Source organism: Misgurnus anguillicaudatus, chromosome 15 (genome assembly GCF_027580225.2).
Source record: "Misgurnus anguillicaudatus chromosome 15, ASM2758022v2, whole genome shotgun sequence".
Lineage (NCBI taxonomy): Eukaryota > Metazoa > Chordata > Actinopteri > Cypriniformes > Cobitidae > Misgurnus > Misgurnus anguillicaudatus.
The window spans coordinates 24480378-24503789 of record NC_073351.2 but is presented as its reverse complement, the minus strand read 5'-3'; the positions used below and the strand labels follow the sequence as shown (position 1 = coordinate 24503789).

The 23412-nt window shown below is 38.3% G+C and overlaps 1 protein-coding gene across 2 annotated transcripts in view; it reads left to right on the top strand.

Annotated features, from left to right (window-relative positions):
- cpne2 (copine II) overlaps nt 1–23393 on the top strand; it is a 31570-nt gene extending 8177 nt beyond the window's left edge. For both annotated transcript variants that reach the window (XM_055174542.2, XM_055174541.2), the window contains exons 7-16: nt 338–427; nt 521–619; nt 4110–4193; nt 4285–4344; nt 8514–8647; nt 8739–8793; nt 10347–10398; nt 10528–10661; nt 21274–21510; nt 22884–23393. In XM_055174542.2, coding sequence (XP_055030517.1) covers nt 338–427; nt 521–619; nt 4110–4193; nt 4285–4344; nt 8514–8647; nt 8739–8793; nt 10347–10398; nt 10528–10661; nt 21274–21510; nt 22884–22991 — 1053 coding nt within the window. In that variant the 3' untranslated portion in view covers nt 22992–23393. The remainder of the gene's footprint in view (nt 1–337; nt 428–520; nt 620–4109; nt 4194–4284; nt 4345–8513; nt 8648–8738; nt 8794–10346; nt 10399–10527; nt 10662–21273; nt 21511–22883) is intronic.
- Nucleotides 23394–23412: the final 19 nt, after the last annotated feature.

The window sequence follows — 23412 nt, the reverse complement described above, 5'->3', positions numbered from 1 at the left end:
AAATCACATTTCTTTCCCATTCTGACATTCAGTTTGGAGTTCAGGAGATTGTTTTGACCAGGACCACACCCCTAAATGCATTGAAGAAACTGCCATGTGATTGGTTGATTAGATAATTACATAATGAGAAATTTGACAGGTGTTCCTAATAATCCTTTAGGTGAGTGTACATACTGATAATGGACAAACTAGTTACTGCAGGGTTCTCACTGTCACAGAAATTCCTGATTTAAAATCCAGCCCTGGAAAAGTCATGGAATTTTCTATAGCAATTTTTAAAGATTTTTGTCGCATTTAGTTTTTCTCTAAAATCCTTCCCACTGTAAACCATTTTCAGGTCATTAAAAACACTTTGGATCCTGTGTGGAAGCCTTTCACGGTTCCTCTCATCTCACTCTGTAATGGAGATGTGGACAGAAGCATCAAGGTATGCATTACAATGTATTCTTAAGTAAATACTATAAGACTTTTTAATAACAGTCATTTTGGCACAACTTAAAGTTACTGTGTGATGTTGCAGGTGCTGTGCTATGATTATGACAATGACGGAAGTCACGACTTCATCGGCGAGTTTCAGACCACCGTCAACAAGATGAGCGAAGCGCAGAACTCAGTGGAGGTAAATCTGGCCTAAATTTGATTTAAAGCGATACTCCAGCCAAATATCAAAATTACCTCATGATTTACTCACCCTCAAGCAGTCTGAGATACACATGTCCATCATCTTTCAGACGAACACATTTTGAGTTATTTTAGTAATTTTTTCAAACTTATAATGGAATAAAACATGGATCAACTTCTGACTTTGAAGGCCAAAATGTGCATCCATTCTTTAAAGTGGTAATCCACACGACTCCAATGGGTTAATAAAGGTCTTTTTTGGGTAATGCATGTGATATTGTAAGAAAAATATCCATACTTTAAACTTTATAAACTATAATAACTTGCTTCCGGGTAACGATGCCATTATGGACGCCTGCAATTCACAAGAGTCGCTGCACACCGTACCCATTGAAACGAACACTCACTACGCTAAAACTCTTGCCTGAGTCCAAGATGCTAGAAGCTAGTTATTATGGATAATATGGAATTGCATCGATTACCCGCAGAAGACCTTTATTAACTCATTCGAGCCATGTGGATTACTTTTTTAAAGGATGAATGCATTTTTTTGAGGTTTAAAGTCAGAAGTTGTTTCCTTATCCCTGTTTTCTACCATTATAAAGCTTGGAAGGGCAAGGACTTACTAAAATAACTCCAAATGTGCTTGTCTTAAAGTGAAAGATGATGGACATTTGTATCTCGGAATGCTTCAGGTTGAGTAAATCACGGGGTAATTTGGAAGTAGCAAATTTGGTAGATGTAACGTCAGTGGTGGCTGGTGACTGCTCTTCCGAGGGGCGCAATTAGGGCTGTCACGATTATGAAATTTGGCTGACGGTTAATTGTCTAATAAATTTTGACGACAATTTAATTGCCTGTTTTAGGGCTTTGACATTTAATTCTCATAGATTTTTTAGTTTGTTCATGAAATAATTTTCACACATTGTTGTGATTATTTAAATTAAAGATTTTGCAAGGTTTACCTGACAGTAAATATGAATTCACGTAACACATATTTAAAAGTAATTATTAATCTTTCAAAAACTAAAAAATCAGTAAAACAGACTTTAAATAGTAGCCAATCCTACTAAGGTCATATTAGTACTGGACCACACGTCTGTAGTGCCTGCAAAAAATCAAATACTTAAGAATAGCATCTTTCACTTCCCTAAATTTGGAATTGCTGTTATGGAAATGTACGTTTTACTTGGTAATTTATACAGCTTATCAAAGTTTTTCCACTGTATTAAATGGCTTTGCAATGTATCGCAATACACTGTCATTCAAGGAGCGCCTTCTGATATTGTCTCGTTTATCCAGGCGCTGCAGCTCCCCCTTGTGTTTTTTAGAGAGCTATGCAATCATTGCGGTGATCTGAAATCATTGCGATGAGGTCAAACAATCACGTTGAGACGATTATTTAATAATTGTGACAGCCCTAGCCGCAAATTCAAAATATGTGTTCGGAGTGTCATGTGTGTTGCTGGTGTTTTCAAAATATGTGTTTGTTGCGTCATGTGAACCATGTGCATCACGTGTTTTGTCCAAATAATTGCCTGCTGCACACGCGTCAAAACCGTTTATGATAAAAGAGATGCTCGCTTTCACAAAATACACGCAAGACACTCCCTTAAAGGTGCAGTGTGTAATTTTTAGAAGAATCTCTTGACATAAATGCAAAATATTATACAAAACTATATGATCAGGGGTGTATAAAGACCTTTCATAATGCACCGTTATGTTTTTATTACCTTAGAATGAGATATTTTTATCTACATACACAGAGGGTCCCCTTACATGGAAGTCGCCATTTTGTGCCGCCATGTTTCTACAGAAGCCCTTAAGGCAGTGTTTCCCAACCACTGTGCCGTGGCACACTAGTGTGCCGTGACAGCTTGTTTGGTGTGCCATGGTAAAATAAAAAATCACAACTGCGTATGTCAATGTCATCAATTCCAGCCAGGATATAATCTTTGTGTTCATCAAAACAAGTGTAATTGCATTGAATGTGAGTTCTACATTTAAAATAGTAAAATATTCCAGTTTAAGTCATTTAAGCATTGCAATAGAGGTTTGTGCATTTCTTTTAAAGCTTTTTGGTATAGTGGTGTGCCGTATGATTTTTTTACTTATTATTTCTGTGCCGTGGCAGAAAAAAGGTTGGGGAACACTGCCTTAACGGACAAATTTTTTTACTAAGTTGTCTCCGACGATGACATGTTTGTCCGGTGGCGGCTAACGTAGCTCCTCTATGCGTTTCAAAAGTGAGGGGTGGAGCAGTTGGTTGCAATGCGCAACCTCACCACTAGATGCCGCAAAAATTTACACACTGCACCTTTAACAATAAACACTGATTACGCATGATGAGATTATGCGAGTATCTGGCAAACCCGAGCATCTTTTTTATCATAAACCCTTTAGACCGTCTGCAGCAGGCACTTATTTTGACAAAACACTTGATGCATATAGGTTCACTCGATGCCCCAAACACATATTTTGAAATGACGAACCACTCACATAATGACTACATACATGTGGTGACGAACTTCACATCGTGCGCCCTCGAAAAAAGAAGTCAACGGCCGCCACTTTGTACAGACATTTTTAGTAATTTACTTTGTTTTCTACATACTGTAAAGGACATTCAGTAAAAATATAACCTGGATATCTTAGTTAAGCCATGTGAAAAATTGTAAGCAATGTGAAATCAATCAAACATTATTACAGTATGTTGACACAAACCCATAACCTTTGCATTGCTTGTACCATACTTCACCAGTTGAGCTATAAGAGCATGCACGCAGGAACAATAACAGAGTAAAAATGTATAATTGTCCTAATGTGAGAAGAAAAACTTAGCTCACGTTAATGCATGCCAATGTTTTGCCAGAATACTACAGTATGTGAGTACTAGCTATGCCTCATTATCTGGCATAATGAAGCTGGGAATTAGTGAGTGAGAGAGCGAAAGACAGAGGGTGATGGAGAGAGAGGAGGTGGGAGAGAGTAACTGGCTCTTTTGAGATGCAAATCACTTGTTGTACCGCTGGCTTGTTAATCAGAACGAGCATTGTGTCGCCAGTCACACTTAGACAGAAAATGCATTTAAAATCTCCAGGAACAAGTGTTTCTGTTTCGTGCAGTTAAAAACACATTGACACTCTGCTGCAGAGCATTAGCAGAAAGATATGATGTATTTTGTGGCGTGTTGTAAACGAATTGAGCTCCTGCAGCGATCATCACCCCTCTGGCGTTCACACATCTCACATTGAAAAGCTCAGCTAGAACTCACAGATGATGCCGATACTGTTTTTTTTCTCAGATGAGATGATGTGTCAGTATGGCTCTTCTTTGCTGAAATACTAAATCGAGATGAACTGTAGTTACTGGAAATTAGTATACTGTAAAAAATACAGAAATTATTTAGTATCTATCGACAAGGTTGTAGCTGGTTATGCAATCTGGCATGTGCAAGTTGACTATAATTCATTGCTTTATGTTCACAGGTTGAATTTGAATGCATTAATCCCAAAAAACAAAAGAAAAAGAACTACAAAAACTCTGGGGTCATAATTATTAAGTCATGCAAGGTAAAGAAATTCGAACATGACTTGTCTCACATTATACATGCATATACATCATTTGTTTATTTGCATGCCAAAAAATTTGATTTATTTTTAGATCACAAGAGATTACTCTTTCCTGGACTATATTCTGGGTGGTTGTCAACTCATGTTTACTGTGAGTATAATAACTTTACCTTTTCGAATGTCTCTGTATTTCATGGATCTGTGACAAATGCAATTTTTTGATGCTCAAGGTAACTGAATTTATACAGAACACAAATCTTTCTGGTTTCACATGCTGTCCAATTCAACATGCTCTATGTACAGTATGTGTCTCATTTAAGTGACTCAATTGCCTTCACCAGTGTGATTGTTAAGCAGTGATACAGAAAGTGAGTGAAATTCATAGGTTGCTATAGTTACAGTGCACTGCAGTGTGGAGGTCCATGTCTCTCATTTAAAACTAAAAACAGAGAGACACATGATGATGGAAAAGAGAGCTACATCAAGATAGAAAGAGAAGGAAAGTGATTTCTACATCTTATGATTCACATTCCCATTTGTTGGTCTGCAGATTATGATAATCCCTCATGTCAAGATTGCTTCAATATTAATGTTGAGGTATAGATTATTTTACAAGTATAAAGCTCTAAATCATAAAACTATTTGCAGAGGTATAAGAAAAAAGTGTATGTACTGTACTACTTTTCTAAATAAAGTCTTGGATGCATTCTGCTGGTATAGTATCTGAAATCTCTACTACATCTGGGATTTTAGTGCTTAGGCCCTGTTTAACGCTCGAGGGTGAAAACGTAAAAATTATTTTATTGGATGTGCCTTTCGTTTACACAGCGACGGTGTTTTTGGGGCTTAAAAACGCAGAGTGGAAACGTCCAGAGTGGAAATCTTAAAACCGCTCTACCTTTGCACTGTTGGTTTTCACCAGATGCGAGTTCAGCTATTTGCGTGAGTAGATTACATACAAAGTCAGTGCAAAGACGCGATCAGACGTGTCCTCGCGTGGGGCGATGAAAATTATATGGGCGGCTGCGAAAATACGCGCTATTTGCATCAAAATATTCAACTCGAGCAAAAAATTTGCATGACATGGAGGTCGTCTAGTTCGAGCGAATTGAGCGTTGCCGTGGGAAAACGCGCAAGTTAAAAAATTTCAACTTTGACGGAAAAACACGCCGCGTTAACCAATCAGGAGCTTGCTCTAGTAGTGACGGGATTACAGAAAGCGAGCAGAGTCACAGAAGCCCCTCCCATGATGCGAATTTTTGTGTGAATGTCTCGATGACTAGAATTTAGATTTGCGCGAGTAAATTACATACAAAGTCAGCGCAAAGACGCGATCAGACGTGTCCTCGCGTGGGGCGATGAAAATGATATGAGCGGCGCGTTTGCTGCGAAAACACGCACTATTTGCATCAAAATATTCAACTCGAGCAAAAAATGTGCATGACATGGAGGTCTCGCGGCGCGAATGAGGCATCTAGTCCGAGCGAATTGAGCGGTGCCGTGGGAAAACGCGCGAGTTAAAAAATTTCAACTTTGACAGAAAAACCCGCCGCGTTAACCAATCAGGAGTTTGCTCTAGTAGTGACCCGATTACAGAAAGCGAGCGGAGTCACAGAAGCCCCTCCCATGATGCGAATTTCTGTGTGAATGTCTCAATGACTAGAATTTAGATTTGCGCGAGTAAATTACATACAAAGTCAGCGCAAAGACGCGATCAGACGTGTCCTCGCGTGGGGCGATGAAAATGATATGAGCGGCGCGTTTGCTGCGAAAACACGCACTATTTGCATCAAAATATTCAACTCGAGCAAAAAATGTGCATGACATAGAGGTCTCGCGGCGCGAATGAGGCATCTAGTCCGAGCGAATTGAGCGGTGCCGTGGGAAAACGCGCGAGTTAAAAAATTTCAACTTTGACAGAAAAACCCGCCGTGTTAACCAATCAGGAGTTTGCTCTAGTAGTGACCCGATTACAGAAAGCGAGCAGAGTCACAGAAGCCCCTCCCATGATGCGAATTTTTTGGTGAATGTCTCGATGACTAGAATTTCACGCGCGGCTGAATGAAGCGAGGAAACTCAAAATGTTCAAGTGGCAAACTAAACGCGGTAGACGCGAATTTGACGCTTCAAACGCAGCTGGTGTGAACCCACAGTAAAGGGTAAAAACGCAAAAGTTTATATTTACATTTATGCATTTGGCAGACACTTTTATCCAAAGAGACCTATAGTGAATTACAAGGTATATACGTTTTATCAGTATGTGTGTTCTCGTCGCGTACACATTCACGTCACAGGCATACGCCAGTTCAGGAAAATAAAAACAAACATGTCGGATTATTTCCATACATCGGACCTTCATGTTGCCATAGCATCTCTGATAAATATACAAGAGTCTTTCCAGCAGTTGTACGAAATATTCACAGCTAGTATTACTGGTAAGAGAAGGCACATTAATTACCTCTATCAAATTGTTGATGCACCAATTCGTCGGAGACAAACCAGACGGCTTTGGACGAGACCTGGGAGAACAAGGAAGAAGGTTATCCGCAGGCGCACGGACTTGGTGTTGTTGTGTGTCAGTGCTTCACATTGCCACCTAGCTGCCTGGAGTGCATACTACATTGAATATCACACACTTTTGCGTCATCGTATGCACGCAGATTTCCCCCTCAAAACGCTCGTATAAAAAGTGATAACGCAACCCCACTTTTGTGTTTTCTCTTCAGATCGTTTCTGTGCAACGTAGCCTCAGTCATAGAACATAATCCAGCTGTTTATCAATGACGTAGTGCATACAGCAGCTTTATGAAAGCAGGTTTATATTTACATTTATGCTTTTGGCAGACACTTTTATCCAAAGAGACCTATAGTGAATTACAAGGTATACGTTTTATCAATATGTGTGTTCAGACCCACAACCGTTTGCGCTGCTAACGCAATGCTTTACTATTAGTAAGATAGACTATTTGTAGAATGAATTTACATTTGTTGGTCATTTTAGTTTAGCGTGATTTGTGTAAAAGAAACTAAATTTACATTGCTAGTGTAAATTTGCTTCCTGCAAGACACTCTTTAAAAAAATGGAGAAGGTGAATTTTACAGTAACAGTCACACTGGGGGAATAGAGATCAGCAGACATCACTACAGTTTATACTCATATGCCAGACTTCACAGCCTGGTCAGCCGGAGGCCATGACAAAAAATGTGAGGCAGAAAACAGTAAAGGGCACCTCATTCTGTCACTTCCTATTGCCTCATCCTCTCGTTTCCTTAACACTGCTTTTCCTTTTCCCGTATCCCTCTTGTTTTGGCCTTGGGAGTGGTGTTGGTATAGTGGGTAGGTGCTCTATATGTGAAGACACAGAGTCTTTTTGCTTTTAGTTAAATATGAGTCTTGCTGTAGGCCTGTTGTGTAGGAGCAGGTCTTAAGGTACATGACAGAGCTAGCAGATCTCAGATCTACTGAGGTTAAACCGGGTGAGGACAACATCGCCTTTAGCTACTACATGAGCTTTGATGCACCACTAACTGAGAAAAGCTCATGATATGCGGCATCGTACCAAAGTTGACTGTATTTATACAGCAACCCAGTTGCTTGGTACGTGGATTGGATTATATGCATAGTTAATCTAAAAATCCTGTCACGTTATGTCATTCCTGCTAAATGATTTTTGGAAAACTGTCATGTAGTGTGAATGAGGACTGGTTCTGTCAAGCTTCAAATTTTTTTTGTTTTATGTATTGTCCAAACTGTAAGCATTACATATCTTATTTTTGTGCGAGGAAACAATCATTTTGGGATGTGTGTAATCAGTGTTGGGGGTAACGCATTACAGGTAACGCGCGTTATGTAATAATATTACTTTTTTGAAGTAACGAGTAAAGTAACGCATTACTTTATAAATGTACACATTAATATTTGAGTTACTTTTTTAAAAAAGTAATCCAAGTTACTTTTCAGTTTAATTAATTCAATTAAAAAATAAAATAATGTAATGAATTAAACGGAACATATTAACGTAGAATTACGCACTTTGTGCGCCTGAGCGGCAACAGTTTGAGTCAGAAACGGAGATGGCAGGCCAGACCCTGCCATTTGGCGAAACACCTGCAACACCTTAGTCAGACCAATAAACAAACAGAAACCGGAAGTAAAGCTCTGACCAGATGCGCAATCGTGTCACCACATGTGCGTGCGTCCAATGAAACCATCTATATGTGTCACCTGTATAATGTGTCTACGTTTATGCTGTCTACAGCCAGGAAAAAAAGATTTTTAATTTTTGAGTGAATTGTTTCTTTACTCACGTGTTTCTTCAGGTCGGCATTGACTTCACGGCATCCAACGGTAACCCGCGAGATGCATCCTCTCTTCATTATATCAACCCGATGGGCAGCAACGAATATCTATCCGCCATATGGGCCGTAGGCCAGATCATCCAAGACTATGATACGTAAGTATCATCCTTATTAATAAAAAATACAAAATATTAAAAGTCACAAAAGCAGATTCAACACTTTTTTGTTCACACGTTATGTCCACAGCGACAAAATGTTTCCCGCACTTGGATTCGGGGCTCAACTCCCACCTGATTGGAAGGTGAGAAAAGAGTCTATAATAATTTGTGCGTCTTTGTGGGTGTGATGTCCACGTTTGATCGAACTGAAAATGGTTGTGTTGATCTTTCTAGTTATCCATTTAAAAAAAAATCTATTAATCACACTGTGTGTGAAGGCCTGCTAAGATTTAAAAAAAGTGTGAAATGCAAACAAGAATTTAACGTGTAGAGAAGAGGGAGATAAAGAATATGAATAATACGCGCATATCCCATTGATTATGCAACTGTCATCCCATCTGTGTTGCCATGACACTGAAGTGAATACACCAAAGTCTGTGCACATAAATAAAGGCACTGGGATGGATAGACAGACACACAGACATATAGATGTTATTTCTTACTGTGAAAGGACAGACTGCAGTAAACAGAATTGAAGTTAGCATGACATGCTAAATAATGGACATAATTTGCTAACAAACTAACTAATTAAAGGTTCAATGTGGGACTTTTAGAAGGATCTCTTGACAGAAGTGTAATATTATATACATAACTATATTATCAATGGGGTATAAAGACCTTACATAATGAACTATATTGTTTTTATTACCTTAGAACAGGGATTCCCAAAGTGTGACGCGAGCTGTTTTAATGAATCTGCAAACTATTATACCTTTTGTGCGAACAGTAAAGGCTTCGTGAATGTGTTTGATGGGTCTGCACGGGACGCACGCATTTTGAGGGAGAGCGCACTGGTAAACATGAGGAAAGCTGTCATATTTCATCTATTAGCTGGCGGCAGTAAGTGTACGTTTTTTACCATAGTAAACTCGAATGGCGTCTAAATATCACAGTGGTTAAACGCATATGCGGGGGTGCGTATCATCAACGCTGAGCGTAGCTGCGTCTGGTCGTAGTTTCAGCAACTACGCGTAACAGGCGTAAATATTTTGAACAGTGTCGGACATAGCTAAGCCTGATGTAGGACTTTACGTACACCCAACTTTACGTCCGGCTGGTGCAACCAGCCCCTGGTTATTTGCACATGATTAAACATGAGTCTTTATGGCGAGAAAACAAAGCTTTTTGGGATGCGCCAACCCGATTGGGGCATAGAAGGGGGAGCGCAGGAAAAAAGTTTGGGAACCGCTGCCTTAGAATGAGCCGCTTTTATCTCCATACACCGCGTTACATTGAAGTCGGCATTTTGCACGACCATGTTTCTACAGTAGCCATAAATGGACAAACTGTTCTACAGAGCGCATTTCGTCCCTATGTTCCTGTGACGGCTACCGTAGCTTTTCATTGCGTTTCGAAATTGAGGTTGGTTGCAATTCGCAGTCTCACCATTAGATTCCGCTAAAAACTTTACACTGGACTATTAAACTACAAATAGCTAGGCTAAATGTCTAAAACTTTTAAAAGCACAATATGTACGATTTTTCTATTAATATATCCCAAAATACTAGCACAGTTTTTATATATTTTTTGCATTTAAATAAAAGTGCATGTTATCCTGTAAATGGGCCTTTTTCTGACTCATCCATACTTAGCCATTACCTTATTATCGTTGTTCTTTTTTCTTCTCATATTGCAGGTGTCTCATGAATTTGCAATCAACTTTAATCCCACCAACCCTTTCTGTTCGGGTAATGCTCTCACACATATTTTTTAAATTTGTTTTTAATGTCTGTAGCGACTGTGCAGAGGCCTTAGAGATGAAGTTGATCTGTGTTAAGTGTGTTAAGCATCAGTACAAGTGTTTTATTTGCTTGCAGGTGTGGAGGGGATTGTACAGGCTTACTCCAACTGCCTGCCTCACATTCGTTTCTATGGACCCACCAACTTCGCCCCCATCATCAATCACGTGGCCCGCTTTGCCACCCAAGCCCTCCAGCAGGACACTGCTGCAGTAAGTGCTTCTAAAACAAGTTACAAACTAATGTTAAGAAGGGGCGTATAATTATGTTAACCGCAGCGCTATGGATAATCGGCTGCTTAGTTTACTCTTGCAACAAATTTTCCCCAAATTCCTTTACTCCCTTAAATCCACCTTCATTTAATTATAATTTCTCAGCCATGCCAGAAACCCTCATTGGTATGGTATGGGTTCAATTCCTAAGGAACACACGTACCAATTCAATTTATTTCTTGCATCCACTGTTGCCTTAGATAAAAAGCATCTGTTTGCTTGTTTGGATTATATGGTGACGTAAATCGATTGCTTTCTGAATTTAATTTCTGCCTTCAATCCCTACGTTCTAGCACATAAAGCTAAAGCACTGGAAGTCTTTTGAAATAAATGTGTCTGCTAACTGTGTTAATATAATTGATGGTCTGTTGTTGTAAGTTAGCAGTGCCTCGGTTTCCTCCTTAACAATTAATAGACAGTCTGTGTCCTATGTGTGTGTCTGCTCTGTCAGAGCAATGCTGGACATCAAGTCTCCATATAAAAGCCTCATTAGTCTGTTTGCATCCTATATAACTCAGCTCCAAAAGCACTCTCAGTCTGTTAGACTAATGAGTGAAACCACAGCGGTACCACACCCACTTTACTCAAATCCCACCAGTACAACTCTCCATCCTTTGCTCAGAGACCAACAGTGTCGCTCTGTGTTCTCCATGTGATGCTGACCAGAAAACTTTGAAAATATAACATTTCAGAAAGGTGTAACTGCTACTTTCTACGGCAGGACGAATGTTTCTTGTGTTATGTACAGGAAGGGTGTTTTCACAGTTTAGCTCATACGGTTAACTTTCTGTGAACATTCCTGTGAACATTTGCATATCATTCCATGAACTGTTGTTTAGTGATTCAGTTTTCTAAACTTTCACTTTTAAGGCCCATTTACACCAAAGACGGTAACGAAAACTATGAAGGTAAATGTAAAACTTATTTTAAAGGGGTCACAGCATGAAAATCTGATTTTTTTTCATGTTTAAGTGCTATAATTGGGTCCCTAATGCTTCTATCAACCCTAAAAAAGAACAACCCAGTAACTTTGTTTGGGTAAGCCATTCTTTGCAAACATGTGAAAAATTAGGTCGTTTAGATTTCGCCTGTTTTTAAGGCATCAAAACCAGATATTATTGGGATCTTGTCAGAGCATTTTTTTTCCAATTGATAAATGATTAAACACTGTCAACAAATCAAAATCCATTTGATTTTAAAACATTCACACATTCATGACTGTTGAACTGTCCCAGACAGCAGTTGACTCCTGGCCGGATCTGCACCGGATCCACATGGAAGTCGGCAGCTCCAGGAGTCATCTGCTGTCTGGGGTGCGGCTTAGAATACTCTGTTTTACCCCTTAACTCGAGTTAATTCGTCAATAAAGAGAAAACGCTTTCCTGCCAATGAGTATTGCAGGCAATCTGTAATACCGCTCTTCCGCAACTTATACAACCTGGAAAAGCAATGCCTCACGTAAAAGAGATCAGATTCAGAGCAATCCTCAAAACATACACAGAATTCTTACTCTTATGAAAAATTCTTCACAAAAATTTAATTATCTCAGCTTTTTGCTCAAAATTTGGTGTTTTTAAAAAAAACTACCCATATTTGAGAGGTGATAAGAAGAGAGCTTATTAATGTAGGATGAAATGTTTGAAAGCAGACGGTCGTTCTTTCATTTGATATATTGTATGCTTATATATTTAAAAAAATAGCATTTTCTGGACGTCATTAAACATTTGTGAAAATCATAAAAAATGCTGGTGCTGGCTTTTTTTTAAAAACACTGGCGGGGAAGGAGTTAATCTGCACTATTCAACCACGGCACTGCCATTTGGTGAGAGAGAGAAAAAAAACATTGAGTTTCAATTGCAACAAAATACCATCATTGCGATCAGTGTTTGCATTTCATCCGCTCATTTTCATTTTAAAGCAGTGTTTCTCAACCTTTTTGAAGTGTTGAACCCCCATTATATCTGAAAAGAGCCTCGTGGACCCCCTACCCCTGTTCTCACCCACCATCCACTGTTTTCTTTCAAATCACAATGATTTTCACAGTTAAAAGCTATGAATGCAATATAAGTGAATACAATTTAAGTAATTATATGTTTTTTATTGACTGGCAACAAGAATTGCATCAAGCCATTTCATTTGATTGCATTGAAATAGCACAACACATTACACAATCAATCACAACAACACTGTCAATTCCAGAACGTTTTACTGCATCCTGTAAATTAAAAATGTCCAATCTGAGATTAATATTTTAAAGCAACACTATGTTGTTTCCATGTAAAAATGACTTACAGCTCCCCTATGTGGTTGAAAAGTGCAACAGTGCCTGGTATCAGACACTCTTCTGCAGGCAGGGGGAGGGCGGGGCTGTGTGCTCTACCCTCCACCGCCACTTTCAGAGTGTGCTTGTAGCAGCTAGGAGGTTGCTCAGGTTGCAGCAACAGTACAATTTGTCAAGATAAAAGTTGTTCTATCACTGAAATAATTTTAGAGACATTATTTAAAGGTAAAAAAACTACATAGTGTTGCTTTAACAACGTCCATTTGAAATGTACTTTCTTTTGTGAAATGTACACTTTTTTAATACTAAAATTTCATTCTACTGCATTGAAATTAAATAACACATGCTTCATATACCACCAATTCTCTGGTACAACATTCTCTTAAATTACGGTTAATTTAATTTGGCATGAACTTTTTTAGTCCAATCTTTTGTTTAATGGGAAATTTGCAATTTGGCAAAAATAAAAACACACATGAGGTCATTTTAAAACAATAGACCCCTTCACGGTTCACGTCACAGGCGGTTCCCACTGTGCATGTCAGGGTCAGAAAAGTCATTACAGCAAATTGAGTTGCGTATTATTCGGTATCGTCAAAAATGCCTACTTACGATGTGGGCTGTGAAAATCGCACCAGGTCTCCCGTTAAGTTTTCACGATTCATGCAGAATCTCAAAAACAAAAAAATACAACATCTGTGGCTGCAAGCAATTAACGTGCAGACTGGGACAATGCAAATATCAAAGAGGCTTGTGCTTGTAGTGTTCACTTCATTTGAGGTAAGACATAATTTTTCAGCCCTGTTAGATTAAATTATAAAGCCTGGATGGTATGAACAGTTTGACCCCATGCTGCGCGCGCACCCGATAGTCATTCAATGTTTACAAACCTTGATGAAGGGGTCTATATGTAACAATTGTATTTCAACATTTAATTCTGGTTTTAGTAATACAAAAAATTTCTTATACTCAATAAAACAAAAATAATGCAAGATAATTAAAAATATATTTTAAATGTCGCCACAGACCACTAGGGGTCTGCATACCACCGGTTGAGAAACACTGTTTTAAAGGATACACCCAAAAACGGCAGATTTTTGATCAGGCCTATAAAGTGGCAATTTTATAATGCTATAATTAATTATCTGTGGAGTATTTTAAGCTAAAACTTCACATACGTACTCTCGGGACACCAAATACTTATTTTACTTCTTTAAAAAAAAATCATAATATGACCCCTTTAAGAAAATTTAAGAATATAGTGGCATCCAAACATATGAATAATATAATTGGGATCTTGTTTAAAGCATTTTAATAAAACACTGTCAGCAAATAAAAATCCATTTGATTTTAAAGCAACACTACGTAGTTTCCATGTAAAAATGACTTACAGCTCCCCCAAGTGGTTGAAAAGCACAACAGTGTCTGGTATCAGACACTCTTCTGCAGGCAGGGGGAGGGGCGGGGCTGTGTGCTCTACCCTCCACCGCCACTTTCAGAGTGTGCTTGTAGCAGCTAGGAGGCTGCTCTGGTTGCAGCAAACAGTACAATTTGTCCAGTTAAAAGTTGTTCTATCACTGAAATAATTTTAGAGACATTATTTAAAGGTAAAAAACTACATGGTGTTGCTTTAATGCGTTCACACATTCATGACTGTTGAACTGTCCCAGATAGCAGTTGACTCCTGGCCGGATCTGCACCGGATCCACATGCAAGTCGGCAGCTCCAGGAGTCATCTGCTGTCTGGGTTGCGGCTTAAAATAAACATAACGATTGTTTGTCTGTTGCCGTTGCCACTAATATAATTATTGTTATAGTTATGTTTGTGTTACTGCTCTTGGTGTGAATGGGCCTTAACTCTCTGGTTCAAAATCCATTTGTGTACATTTGTGACTGTAAAACGTCAGCTTTTCAACATAGAAACAAAAATATAGAAACAAAAATACCAACTTTAGCATCTGTTGGTTTGGATGCTAATACTGTATAATTATTGTTATAGTTATTGTATTTGGTATGAACAAGACTCTAGACTTTAGACTAATATATGATTTGTGCTATTTTACTTATATATAGGTTTTGTGAAGTTATAAGATTGCTTTGTGCATGCAGCACATAATGTTAGTTAATTTTGTGTTGTTTTAAGAAGTCAGTCGTTTAGTTTTGCTGGGATGTACAAAGACGTGTTTGTCTGTGTGGTTGTCTAATAGATACCAGTACTGACCCTGGTGTAGCAAAGCCTAATTGCTTAGTAAGACACTGGGAAAATGTGCCTCTGGTTGTTAGTTCAAAGTCTGCTCAGGGCCTTTGAACAGCGCAGTGCAGCGCTCGCAATTTCTCCCGCTCTTATTATCAACCCTGCGGAAAACAGCCATTAAAATCCCTTTTCAATTATAGCTATTTATAGTAGCTGATTCAGCGAACAAATGTTCCCTTTTTCCATGGGTTTTAATGACTAATGAGGCTGCGCCCTCAGGTCTGGTCTGTGTACAGGGCAACCGCAAGTCTAGGTTCAGAAGAGCATGGGGACTAAGTGATGTTTGTTTGTTTATTGTGATGAAGCAGGGCTGTGCACAATGCAAGACGTCATACTGCTGAATAGCTAGATGGAAATGATTACACAAAGACGTACACAGAGCTGTTCAAGTAGAGAAATTCAAAGAAAAAGAGGATCTGGATCTGATCATATTTGTATATATTTATACAATTTACAATTGAACAACATGATGTTTTTGAGGTAAAGCCTACTAAGAATTTCATGCTTCATCTTTTTGAGTATACATTTTTTATTACATTTTTTATAAAGCAAATAATAATGAAATAATAAAAATAATAATTATTATTATTATATTTATTTAAATAATAATGCAATATTTTTATTTTTTTATATTTCTTATATTTTCATTTTATATTATTTTTTTCCTTTTTTTGCATTTAAGAGAGAATAAAAAAACAATCATAAAAAAAATAAAGATAAAAATAAAAAATTTACATGAACAAGATAACAACTGGTAGGGTGCTACAAATACAGGTCTTCCGTTAGTTTTATACATTTGAGTGGGTTACATAACTTGTCCATTTCCACCATCGGTTTTTACATTTTTGTGCTTCCAGTCTCAGGTCATGGGTCATTTTTTCCATTGCAAATATTTCCTCCATGATATTCTTCCAATGGTCCATTTTATATTATTTTTATATTTCATGGCTCCTGCTCTGACTCTGCTATTATAACCCATTATGTATTTTATTTATATGTGACCCTGTCTGTGATACAGGTTTGATTAAATTTGACTAAATTTTAATCTTTGACATGGCCTTTCCCAGTCAATAGTAAAGATATCAAAGTTGTGTTTTTTCACAGAATGTGCGTTAAATTATGTAGTATGATTTTATGTAAAAGGGCAGCAAATCACACAAAAAAGACTTTTGCTGAGTTTTGATGAGTGCAGGAAATTTTCATTGGTGGCCATTTATGAACTAAATGCGGTGTTATACTCACTTCATGACAAACACTTCTTCCAGGAAAACTTAATAGTTATTATTTAACCTCTTTTAGCAGAGCCTAGAACACTTTCTATCCCTAATTGCACCCTGTCACCTCTGAAAGATAAAATTGGTAGTGGAGAGAGAGAGAGAAAGAGAGAGAGAGAGAGAGAGAGAGAGAGAGAGAGAGAGAGAGAGAGACCGGGAGGAACAGAGCTATAATCTAGTAAGAAGATGGTGCTGAGGTTTCACATGCATGCTCTTTAATGCTAAAATGTTTTTAACTGCAGTTTATTGACTCCTCAAGTAGGCATAGTCATTATTTGTTATTATCACTGAATGGCAGAGAGGTCACTGGAAATATTTTAGCAATTCACCTGCTTAAGATATTAGTGGTGCATTGTGGGAATGTAAATTTCGTGTTGTGTGGAACACAGTTTATGGTCGTCAGTGTGTCGCTGCTCTGGTTAGTGAGGCTGTCATGAGCACATCAAAAGCTCAGACTTCAGAGGTCACAGTGGGGAAGAGAGATCGCTGTCATACACAGTGCACTGCTGGTTACCGTGTGCAGGTACTACGGGAGCCCAGCAGCTGGCAGATACTAACTGTCCAAACACAAAATGTCTTTGTAAAGGTTAAGCAATTCGCCAGCATATTTCCTGAAACTCAGAGAATCACTCAAAGGTTGCTCTCTGATATCTAAATACATTTAGAGGAATTCCCAATTGTTCAATTTAAAGAAATAGTTCACCCTAAAATAAAAAATTAATAAAAACATTTATACCAGGTGGATATGACTTCTTTTCTTTAGCTAAAACTTTTCCAAATGTATCTCATATTTTAAGCTAGGCTAGCGGAGATGAAAAGTGTATGTATAAAGTCCACAAAAGTTGGCGTGTTACTTTAAAATATGTGTTCATTGCGTCATGTGAGCCATGTGCATCGTGCGTCTTGTCAAGGTGACTGCCTGCTGCAGACGTGTCGAAACGGTTTATGATAAAAGAGACGCTCACGTTCACAAAATACTTGCATGACACTCACTTAACACTTAAAGGACAAGTTCGGTATTTTACACTTAAAGCCCTGTTTTCAGATTGTTTATGATGAAATAGAACGGTTTTGGCTGAAATTTCGACATTTCACCTCCCACCTCTACAATGGGTTTAATGGTGCACTGGAACAATCCTTAATAAAATGCATTAAACTTTCATTTACAAAGAAGTGAAACTCACCGAGTGGTCGGGGGTGTTCACTGATGTGCTCACACAAAAATCGCTGCAAATTACGCATTCCAACAGGTTTTATTGTAGTTTTTGCCAACTCCATTGACTTGTATTAGTTGTGCTGTGAGGTACGGTATTACTCTGCGCCGGGAACTCTGTTTCTATTTTTGCAATTGGCAAAGGCGGATTAGCGCCACCATCTGGGCTGGAGTGTCTATTATTCAAGCTCTCAACGGAAGAATATACGGGTGTGAGGCGTTTGGAAAAATAGGTCCACAAGTTAACAACGAATGCTAAAACACCTGTTGGAGGGCATCTTTTGCAGCGGTTTTTGTGTGGGCGTGTCGGTGGGCGCCCCTGGCCGCTCGGTGGGTTTCGCGTCTTTGTAAACAAAAGTTTAATGCATTTTAGAAAGGATTGTTCCAGTGCACCCACACACCCGTTGTAGAGGTGGGAGGCGAAACAACAAACACCCGAAAACTCCCGGGGCAGCCGCACACGTCGAAATTTCAGTCAAAACCGTTTTATTTCACCATAAACAATCTGAAAACAGGGCTTTAAGTGTAAAATACCGAACTTGTCCTTTAAACTCTAAATACACATGAGATTAGGTGAGTATCTGGCAAACGCGAGCGTCACTTTAATCACAAACCTTCTAGACCCGTGTGCAGCAGGCACTTATTTTGACAAGACGCATGATGCTCATAGGTTCACATGACGCGCCGAACACATATTTTGAAATTAAAGGGCCACACACAACGGGCTAAATACATGTTGCGCCCTCGAAAAAGAAGTCACCGGCCACCACTGGTTTCTACATAACATCATCCTACATAATGTAAAGAACATTTTGTGAGAATATAACCTTGATATTTTTAATATTGACTGAATAAGGCCAAGGATTAAAATTAAAGTGAAAAAAAAAATGAATGACTGAAATCAAACTTTGATGCTCCCGATCTCATATTTAGATAATGAGACTTTTTTTCACGTTTTATATACTATATTTTAGCTGGTTAGACAGCATGTTACTATTCTGTGTGTATATTTAGGCAGGTTAAACAGTGCCCACAGGAAGGGTTTCCCACAGAGTCTCAGCAATACAATATGTTGGAGGCACGGCCTTGTTCCTCATCGCATTTCATTCCGCATGACTGTACTGTTCCTTTTGGTCATAATGGACCTAAAGGGAAAAGGGCATGGTCTTAGCTTTCATTTCTAGTGCTTTCGTTGCTGTGACTTCAACATTTATCAAATATAAAAGGTAATTTGAGGTGGACTTGCCTTTGCATCAGGTTATATCAACTGAATGCTACGGCTTGCTTTAATCTGAGGGGTTTTAAAGTGCATTGCTGTAGTGTTGCTAGGGTGGTCTGTGTGGTTGGCAAATTTTAGTGATGGTTGCTTGCACGTCAAAAAATTTAAATTGGGTTACAGCTTTGTTTTTTACTTATACTTCACCTTATTTCAATTTTACATCATCCAGCACATAAAATAGTAGAGCTACGTGCACACGCCAGTGTCATCCGTCTCTTTCAATTATGTTTTTAAGAAGCGTTCCTAATTCCGGTTGTCTTATTAACATTTATAAAAAACGAGTAACCGTCTTCTCAGTAACTGATGAGAGATGGATGACCTAAACTTCACTGTTTCACTCCCATTAGTAGTCGCTCATCATTTCCATAAAGTTTTCTCAACTTTGTCGTGTAGCTGAACACACCAACTTCCTGTCGCCAATTGTCACTATCTCTAGTGTCGCAGGAAGTCACCAAGCTACAAGATTGCGACCCTCTGCTAGTCGCTGGCAGTGTGAACGCAGCTTTAGTCTGATGCGCTACACAATTTCCACAAGTTGAGGTATCTTTCATGTTCATAGAGCAAGATCCATAATTACTTACAGATTAAAAGTTTAATACTTAAAGGATTAAAATGAATCCCTAACCGAACGTATGAGCAATAGTAATAGTGATGCTTACTTTAGGAAGCTCCACTAATAAGCATGGGCTGCATAAGCTATAAGAGGGAGCAAGGGAAATGCAATGTTGCTATAAAGACTCAAAAACTATTACAGTATTAGCACGGTAAACACACACATCTCATCACCATAATAAAGTACAATACACCACCTGCTTAATTTAAGGGATTCAGGCTGTAAAACCAGCTGGTCAACAAGCAAAACCATCATATTCTTAGACCTGTTTAAGCAAGAGTGGCAGATCATTTCCAAAAAAAAAAAAAAAAGTAATTAAACACACTCATCTTTCCATGTGTGCAGACAGACTGGAGTCTGGGATAAAGCATCAGGGTATTGCATCATGGCTGTGAAGAAAAATCTAAATTATAACAGGAGGATAGAGAAGAACGGCACCATACTAAGTGTTCATGTCAGTATAGAGCTGTCACAGAGAGGAGGAGGCGGGAAAGTGACAATGTAAATCCCCTCTGTACATTTACTCTCGCCCTCTGTCTGTGCAGCAGGGGAAGATGCAACAGAGTTTCAGCACATCAACATGCATTTTTTTGATCATAAAATGATTGAATCTAAAATAAACTATCACATTTGTGGCTAGATTAAATATCCCATTAGTGGCAGTTGCAGAAGTACACATTACATGCACTATTGGTCGCAGCTGATTTTGGGTTTTTTATAACCTCAACATTTGTGAAATATTAAACCATGTGGAGATTTTATGTTTTCTTAGTGATTGGATTAACGAGTTTGGTCTGGTGGATTGGAAAATCCTATTGAGTTTAAAGATCCATAGACCAGAATAGCATAGACTTGTGGTCTCTTTGGTATGGAGCCAGCAAGTTACCACCTAGCAACCACACAAAACCTCTCAGCAATCCCCTAGCAACTGCATAGCAACATGCTGACATCCGCTCAGCACGCCTTAGCAACCAAGCATCAGAACACAGATATAAATAAATTGTAGAAATGCATAAATAAAAAATTTAGTGGTGCAAAAATTAAAAGTTGATACATTTGAAAAAACAATATATTTATGTATTTATGTCTGCATTTAATTAATTACTTATTTATTTCTGCATTTATTCATTTCTGTATTTCTACATTTATTTTTGCATTTATTTATTTATTTCTGTATCTCTACATTTATTTATTTCTGCATTTAATTAATTACTTATTTATTCCTGTATTTACTTATTTATTCATTTATTTATTTCTGTATTTCTATATTTATTTATTTATGCAATTATGTATTTATTCACACTCTAAAAATGGCTGGGTTATTTTTGACCCATAATAGGTGAATATTGGACAGAACACATGCTGGGTTAAAAATGACCCAATGTTGGGTAGTTTGTATGCAACCATTAGGGAATAGTAACCCAGTAGTTGGTTTAAAACAATTTATTTATTTATATACACTTAAGTCATTTTTCGTTCTCCATAGGTTATGGGTATACATAGAACGCTCTTTTTTTCTTCAGAAAATGAAGTTGAACTTACAGTTGCTGACCTTCTGCTTTTGAAATGCGTGATTTAAAAAGCTGTTTTAAGAAAGTATAACATTTTTGACTAAACAGTATGCTTCTCCTTCTGCAGCAATACTTCACACTACTGATAATTACCGATGGCGTGATCAGTGATATGGATGAGACGCGTCACGCTATAGTCCAGGCCGCCAAGCTGCCCATGTCCATCATCATCATTGGGGTGGGCAATGCCGACTTTACAGCCATGGAATTTCTGGATGGAGACAGCAGTGTGTTGCGATCCTACACGGGAGAGGAGGCAGTCCGAGATATTGTGCAATTCGTCCCATTCAGAGACTTTCGCGATGTGAGTTTCCATTTATTAAGTTGTTAACCCAGGGTCACAGTAAATGATGGGTAAATGTAATCCTGTGTTATCTTGTTTCCTGTTTTACCATGGGTAAATAATTAATCCAGACCTAATCCTTAAACCAGGTATTTAGGATTTTCAAAAATATTGGATATAACAAGATTGAGTACTACTATTGGGGGACAATGCAGGGCTGCTCTGGAGACAGAAGTCGTTGTTAGGTGCTTGCCAACCTGTACGCATGCGAAGTAGCTGAAAGGATCTCGAAAAAGTGTTTTTGGATAAATTTTAGCCTGAGAAACAAAAATTATTGTACAGTTGACGTCGGGTTTAATTGTTGGTCAGAAATATGTTAATAGTGATTTTAGCACTCAATTTTAGAGATAAACATATTTCCCCATTCAAGTAAATTGCATGAATGGAATAACTGCTCGGATGTATTGCAAAGATGGCTCATAAAAATAAGACTGCTAACCAACAGCACTACATTGTATAATTGAATATGTTTTGTTTAAATCATAATTTAAGTTTTAGACTGTTTTGTGTCATACATTTTCTTTGGGGGGGCACAAAGGGATGCACTGTACAAGTGAGGCCGCACACCGAAAATGTTTGACAACCATTGCCCTAAAGGAACTTTAAGAAAGGGATGAACCAGAAAAGGAATATGGACAAACCCAACCCCATTGGGCTTTAACCCTCTAATGTAAAATTACAGAAATAAAAAAACTGTATTTTGTTTTACGGAAAATTTCTGTAATTTGTTGTGACCGTTATTTTACTATATTTTTCGGCACCACAGCTGCTGGAAATTTACAGTTTTTTACAGATTTTTTTTTTACAGTGTGGGTTGTTTTATCCCATTTTCCAGTTCTCCAAGTTAGTTTAACCCAGTGGCTGGATTTGTCCATTTTTGTCCAACGCTGCTAGTGAAATAGTTATATAACGGTGTAATGTCACATGGATTTCAGTCAGGTCAAGAAGTCTTTGCTTCCTAGCGGTAACCTCTTAATATTATGGAGATCAATTCATCCTAAGGCTTAGCTTTTGAATATCAATATTGCTGTTGCCACAGACCTCTGGATAGTTGCTTGTTGTTCTAAACTGAATCCAATGGTGGATCACGTATGTAAACAGAATCTGCAGTAGGAGTGTAGGTGGGCGATCTGTGGGCCATGTGATTTCCTCAACAGCAGGAGGGAGCAGGCGGATGGCCGTTCAGCACTCTTTGATTTGGGCTCCATTCAGAAGAAATTAAAATTCATTTAGCTTTGTGAGAATATGGAAGGACACTGTGCCAACATTCACCACCACACCATCAAATGCGTCGTTCCACATTCAGTAACGTTCATGTGTTTCTGTCTTCGCAGGCTCCGAAGGAAACTTTAGCCAAATCCGTATTGGCAGAGCTGCCTCAACAGGTCACACAGTATTTCAAACAGAGGAACCTGTCGCCTAGAAACACGATGACGGAATAAGAGCTCGAAGCCTTAAGTTCACATTGCATGTTGCCAAAACCTGCTAACTGTTTACAAACCCCCTTGACCTATTTAACGGACAAAGTGCATGTTTTTGCTGTAAATAAGTGTTTTTAGTAAATGGTTTATTTATTGGTTTATATATATGACAACTCATCACTGAAGATGCAATGGCTATTTGTGTGTCTATCACAAAATAAGTAACAGTATAAGGCTGAATGTAACTTTATACTACAGTTTTTTGTGTTTTAAGAAAAGTGAAAGATAAAGAATATGTTGTATGTGGTGATTTGTATGCAATGTGATAGTCGTATGGTGCCATTGTCAACGTGGTGTTTTTTTGTACAGTTTTACTGGTTGTTTATGTTTTACTCAGGTGAATAAATTTATTTGTGAAAAGCACGACCCTGTGACTTGTACT